Consider the following 6,013-nt stretch of genomic DNA (forward strand, 5'->3'; position numbering starts at 1 on the left):
AATCGAATGGTTACCGATCCAAACCGTTCGGTAACCGACCAATTCAAAAATGCGAGAAAATCGCTCGGTAACCGACCCAAACCGCTCGGTAACGCACACATATGATCCGCTTTACAACTACACACGGTATGAAGATCACGTCCTTATAAAGATCATCAAGATCCACCATAGATCCTATAGACCTCACCATGGATCCCGTAGACGATGGGTATGTAATCTTTGGTGGTGTCATAGGTCACTAATCCAGAACGCACCTAAGGAGCTTTAGCACAATACAACGAAGCATGTATAGATAATCGGCAGCCTAGATCGGTCGCGCATAAAAACATTTACCCGGAAAGAGGAACTTGAACTGCAGGAAACACCGAAGATTTTGCTTTGAGATCGACACATGTAAAACGCAGCTTTAGCTGAAAGATACCTTAACAAACAGAAGATAATCGTCAATAACTCCTTGGAGCATACAGTGCATGTTGAAGAACACACCACGGAGACAAGCTTCAGAGTTTGAATTCTTTATAGCAGGTGGAGGCAAATGAGTAGCTTTCTAGGCCTGCACATTAGTTACAAGGCTAAAAAATGTATACAAAAAGTGCATGTAGAACAAATCTTGAAGACCAGCTGCCTGAGGCAGCAAGTCGTACTCAAATTTACAAAATCTGCGGATCTTGTATGCAGGCGCAAGATTCTTGCTCTGGGTATAATATGACTACTTGTATCAATATCCTAATCTAAAAATTCTTACAGAGAAGAGGTGGTCTATCGAGAACTCGCCAGCTCTCCACCTTCAGAAGATAACATGCCTTGCCGAATGGGTTACTAACTCAAAATTTAGCTGAACTTAGTACGTGCTATTCCCAGCATGCATAGTAGGTATAGTACACGCAAACCCCAAGCTGTAACCACTCTGTTCTGACAAGCAGGCTAGTGACTGTGACTGGTGAACAAGCCCAGCAGGCCATTTCAAGCATTTGACCTGCAAATGAGTGTAAAAAATCACTAGAATCCTCAAGAACCCGATTCAGTTTTGCACGTACCAATCTAAACAAATTCCTTTGATCATTTTATTTCTTTTATTAGGAGATATCACTGGTACTGTTAACATGTAAGCGCATAGTTCAACTTCATGTCAGCCAGAAGACCAATAATAACCCCACAAAATTAAAAATAAAAAGTTCAGGAAACAAAACAGAACCTACTTTCACGCTATACAAGAGCGATTGATTTGAAGCCACCTTCATTAATGCTGGTGGCAAGAGAACTGTCACCTGTCTTGATTATCTTGCCATTTTCCTGGATGTAACAAATCAGACGCATCATCAGAAACAGCACAAGTTAACTCTCAAGTGTAATAACTTGTATTTGGCTATGCGCCTTACCATGATGTGAACGTAGCTGGGCTTAATGATATCCAAAAGACGTTGGTAATGTGTAATCATCAGAACAGAGTTTTGGGGTGTCAAAAGCCCATTCACTGCATTAGCTACATCTTCAAGTGCATCAACATCTAATCCTGAATCAATCTCATCAAGAAGAGCTAAATCTGCTCCAATGACCTAAATTTATAAACAAATACCACGAATCAGAGATGGAAATCTATTGATGAAGCACATAAATAGATAGACGAGAGAAATTATGAAGCCTAATAGAAATGTTTCACATAGCTACATAAGCATTCTCTGACAAGCGAAAAATGATCTTGCGCCAATGCATGAAAACTTCATTGACGACACTCACACACAATATACCAAACAAGACTAAAAAAAAGAGTTTGCATAAACAATTACACAAATAAAAGAACAGAGAACTGTATCCAAAGATGATCCTCATTGAGGAAAGAACATCCTAGTGAATCTCGAATGCAAATACAACCGAATATGATCTTGGTATCAAATATATACTTCATGTAAAACACGTTCAGAGCTATAAAAAATGTGCGGGGACACTGAATTCCCAAACAAGTCTACCATACATTTCATCCGGCAAGGAAAAAAATCCAACTCAAGCTACTTTTAACAAAGAAGAGACTGCATGCAAGACAAAAATATAGATCCTATATAATTAACCCCACATTGCTTTGCGACATAACACCTGTAGCGTAAAAAAAAAAAAATCAGCCCAGCTTCATGCTGAGCTCACACGCACTTAACTGTCATATTCATTAGGCAATATAAACAAAGATGCCATACAGATTGAAAGTGATATCAAGACGAAGAAGAAATTCATCACAAATCTTACTGAAAGTTGCAATATCTCGTTGCGCTTCCTTTCACCACCGCTAAACCCTTCATTGACATTGCGATCAAGGAACTTCGGGTCCATCTTCAAGGCATCAACTTTGGGTGACACAACTGAATAAAACTGTATGATAAAGCAAAGATGTGTCAGAATCAATGCCACTAGAAATAATACAAAACTAAGAAGTAATTAAAACATGTCAATCTAGAAAATGCACATGTAGTACAAAGGTATATGTTAGTTAACTAGACATTCTGCAAACAAAAAAGAGGATAGAACTATACTGCTGCAATTTAATTTAGCAAGGAAAGCTCCATTTGGAACAAATAAAGAGAAGGTCCAAAACAAACAAAATACTAGATTTGTCAATGCCTTTCCTGCCTTTCATATAAGACATCAGTACTAAAGATCACAGATGGAGTAGTGTTGTAATTATCTTAAAAGCAAATTAGCATTGAGCAGCATACAACAATTTATTATTATCTTTAAAAATTCAAACCTCAAGAGGCCCCAATGCTGGCAGACCACTCTTTTCTCTGCGAGCATTTACTGCCATGAGCAGAAAGTCAAAATTGCTCACTCCAGGAATCTCAATAGGTGCTTGGAAACTCATAAAAAGGCCTGCAAGAGATATTTCCTCTGGCTCCATGTCAATCAAGTCCTCACCCTTGAAGAGAATGGAACCACCAGTTACCTCATAATCTGGATGGCCAACAAGAACCTGCAAAGGGAAGATGAAAAACTCAATTCAATGTGGAGGTACCAAACCAAAGAGCATGGTCAATTTTTTACAGTTTAATCAGGAAATGGCAGTGCATGGCAACTTCTTGTGGAATTTGCGAAGGCTGCATTAGAACCAGGCTCAATGAATCTTTAGGAGTTGAACTCCACCAGCTCTTCAGTTCAAGCTCAGAAGGTGGGTTCTACCAAACATCATGTGTTGATGGCACATTTGGCTTTGGGGTGGGTAGGACCAACATGAGTGATTGCTCAAGGCCTCCAATCAAGGTGAGCCCCTTTTTTCCCCCTGGATGCCTAGATTCTATGATGATTTATTAAATAAACATTATACATTCGTATTTGCCTAGCTACAGCCTTAATTAAGATGCTAGCTTAGTGAATCAACAAGAGAGAGTACCTACAAGTAGTATTATTTAACTGCACATGAATAAGCACATCCTTAATACTAGTGCAGCAATTTGTTACAGCTCTTGATCTTAGCAAAGTAGCGTCCCATTGAATTTCCAATAGAACTATACCAAACATCCGCATAAAGACAGAGTTGTTCTGATCAATGCCAATCTATCTAATGTGCCCATTTACCATAAGTCCATCTATTTGTTACCTAAGACAGTCCATGATCACATGGATCTTGCCAGAAGAAGATTCTTTTGGCAAGGTGGGGGGACTAAGAAAAAATATCATCTGGTTTCTTGGGATAAGATTTGTAGACCCAAGATAGGGGGGGGGGGGGTCTTGGGATTAAAGTTCTGTCCAAAATGAATTTTGCTTTGTTATGTAAGTGGCGGTGGAAACTTGAAACCAATGAGGGCATGTGGCAATCCATTGTCAAGAAAAAATATCTTGCTAATACTTCGGTTTCCTAAGTTTAACATAAACTTGATGATTCCCCATGTTGGGCTGATTTGTTAAAAGTAAAGCATCTTTATCTCCAAGGGAGAAATTTCTTAGTTGGGAATGTAAGGGAAACTAGATTTTGGGAGGATTCTTGGATTCAGAAAAAGCCTTTAGCTACCCTTTTCCCTACTTTATACAGTATCTGTGATGAAAAGAATATAACAGTGTTTGAGGGTTGTGAAAACCAGTGGGTTTTCTCTTTCAGAAGGTGGTTGACTAGGGAGCTCCAGGTCCATTAGGAGAATGTTCAGTTATGGCTAACTCAAATCCATTTGAATGATACAGAGGATGAGATTTTCTGGAGTTTGAACTCTAAAGGCAGATATACTGTCAAATCTATGTGCAACTAGTTGTTGAGAGACTCTCCCAACCTTTTCTTCAATCATATTTGGAAACCAAAGATTCCTGAAAAAATCAAGATTTTTATGTGGTTACTTGAGCAGAACTCTATCCTCACTAAAGATAATATACTCAAGAGGAATTGGAAGGGTGACGGAACTTGTTATTTCTGTACTCAACCTGAGAGTAGCATGCATCTTTTCTTTCTTTGTCCTGTTACTAAAGCTATATGGGGTTTTGTAGCTACTTGCACTGGTGCTAATACCATTCCAAGTTCTATTGTTCAGTATTATGATTGGATTGAAAAGTATGTTAAGACTGATAGAACTTTGTATACTATGGGGCTGGCTGCCATTTGTTGGGCTATCTGGAAGGCTCGTAATAAGGCTTGCTTTGATAAAAAAAATTGATTAGACATCCCAGTAAAGTTGTTGTTCACTCTTGCTCTCTATTGACTGCTTGTGCAGATTATCTCAAAGACTGGAGCAAGGAGGAGTTAATTCATGGTGCCCAAAACTTGCTGCATACAATGTCTCACGTTATGAAGCAAAATCATGCCCCTCAAGCTGCTTCTGGTGGCCTTCTTCGCCTTCACCAAGCTGATGAGGATGTTGAAGAGGATCAGGACTCTGATGATGAAGATGGCCAGCGTTGATGGATGCGGGGGTGTGCTGGTTTCTGGAGAATGCTGGATAGTTTATGTGCTTGGTGTTAAGTCTTTTGTCCTAGGCTATCGTTTCAGTCTAGTAGAATTTTTCTGTTTGTAGTTTTAGTCTGGATCCCGTCCCCGTTATCTTGAACTTGTGCTTGTGCTTCCCCCTCCTGTGTAAACCACTGGTGATGTAACATACGATATGGTTCCGTTATTTCGGTAATGGAAATGGGGTTTCCCCGCGTTCAGAAAAAAAAAACATCCGCATAAAGATAAACCAGCAAGAATTTATCCTATTTTTCAATAGTTTCAATTAGAACACGACGAATAGACGCATCGAGCAGAAGCACCTTACCTTTGAGAGAGTGCTCTTGCCAGAGCCGTTTTTCCCCATGATGGAATGAATCTGTAAATAACAAACAAACACAGCCATAAACCAACATCGTTCAATCCCTTGCAACCACAATTAAGCACTGCACCACAACCCGCTAAGTATTTCCAACCCATGACCAGTCCACACAAGGGGTACACGAACCTCGCCCTCGCGAATGGTGAGGTCGACACCGGAGAGGATCTGCTTTCCGGTCTCCTTCACGGAGGCGGTGAGCCCGCGCACCTCGAGGAGCGGGCCGCCGGAGGACTCGGCCACCGCCGACGCCGCGGGCGGGGAGCGGCGCAGCATCCGCAGGGAGACATAGCTCGGAGGCGGATGGTGACGGAGGAAGGGGCGGGGCGACGAGGGGGAGAAGAGGGGCAACGAAGAGGAGACGGCGGCGGCGGCGAGGGGCGGCGCCATTGAGGAAGGAGAGGCAGGACGTGCGCCTCCGGATGCTTCGGTCGTCGCGACTCGCGGCTTCGGATGACGGGGACGGGACGGCGCCCGCCGTAGGCACTAGGCAGAAGCTATTTGTGCATTCGGTGTCCTTGAGAGTTGTTTATATGTGGGCCTTTTTTCACTTCGGTATGTCGCATTTGTTTGGCCCGGCCCATCTCGCACCATACAATGTGAGCCCCCGCTTGTGCAGAAAAAAGCCTTTTTCTGCAATGGCGGTCGATCAGACGGATCAACCGTTCAAATGCGCGAATGTTATACATCGCATAAGGGGCTTGTTAGCCCGAGTTTGCCCATCCCTGCATCCTCACTGC

The 6,013-nt window shown here is 42.0% G+C and overlaps 1 protein-coding gene across 1 annotated transcript; it reads right to left on the reverse strand.

Annotated features, from left to right (window-relative positions):
• Positions 1-490: 490 nt before the first annotated feature.
• On the reverse strand, positions 491-5,767 carry LOC133912443 (ABC transporter I family member 6, chloroplastic-like). Its single transcript, XM_062355167.1, has 7 exons — positions 5,403-5,767; positions 5,223-5,273; positions 2,738-2,959; positions 2,239-2,361; positions 1,380-1,556; positions 1,200-1,293; positions 491-976 (listed from the first exon to the last, which is right to left on the reverse strand). Exons 1-6 carry the CDS (start codon positions 5,661-5,663, stop codon positions 1,207-1,209), a joined length of 921 nt encoding a protein of 306 aa, XP_062211151.1. The 5' UTR covers positions 5,664-5,767; the 3' UTR covers positions 491-976; positions 1,200-1,206.
• Between the last annotated feature and the right edge of the window lie 246 nt (positions 5,768-6,013).

Source organism: Phragmites australis, chromosome 3, assembly GCF_958298935.1.
Source record: "Phragmites australis chromosome 3, lpPhrAust1.1, whole genome shotgun sequence".
NCBI classification, from domain to species: Eukaryota; Viridiplantae; Streptophyta; class Magnoliopsida; order Poales; family Poaceae; genus Phragmites; species Phragmites australis.

Coding starts and splice junctions, on each gene's coding strand:
- LOC133912443 (XM_062355167.1), bottom strand. CDS start 5,663: ATGGCGCCGCCCCTCGCCGCCGCCGCCGTCTCCTCTTCGTTGCCCCTC. Junction 2,960..5,222: donor GCAAGAGCACTCTCTCAAAG/GTAAGGTGCTTC, acceptor TTCCCTTTGCAG/GTTCTTGTTGGCCATCCAGA. Junction 2,362..2,737: donor CAGCATTGGGGCCTCTTGAG/GTTTGAATTTTT, acceptor TTTATCATACAG/TTTTATTCAGTTGTGTCACC.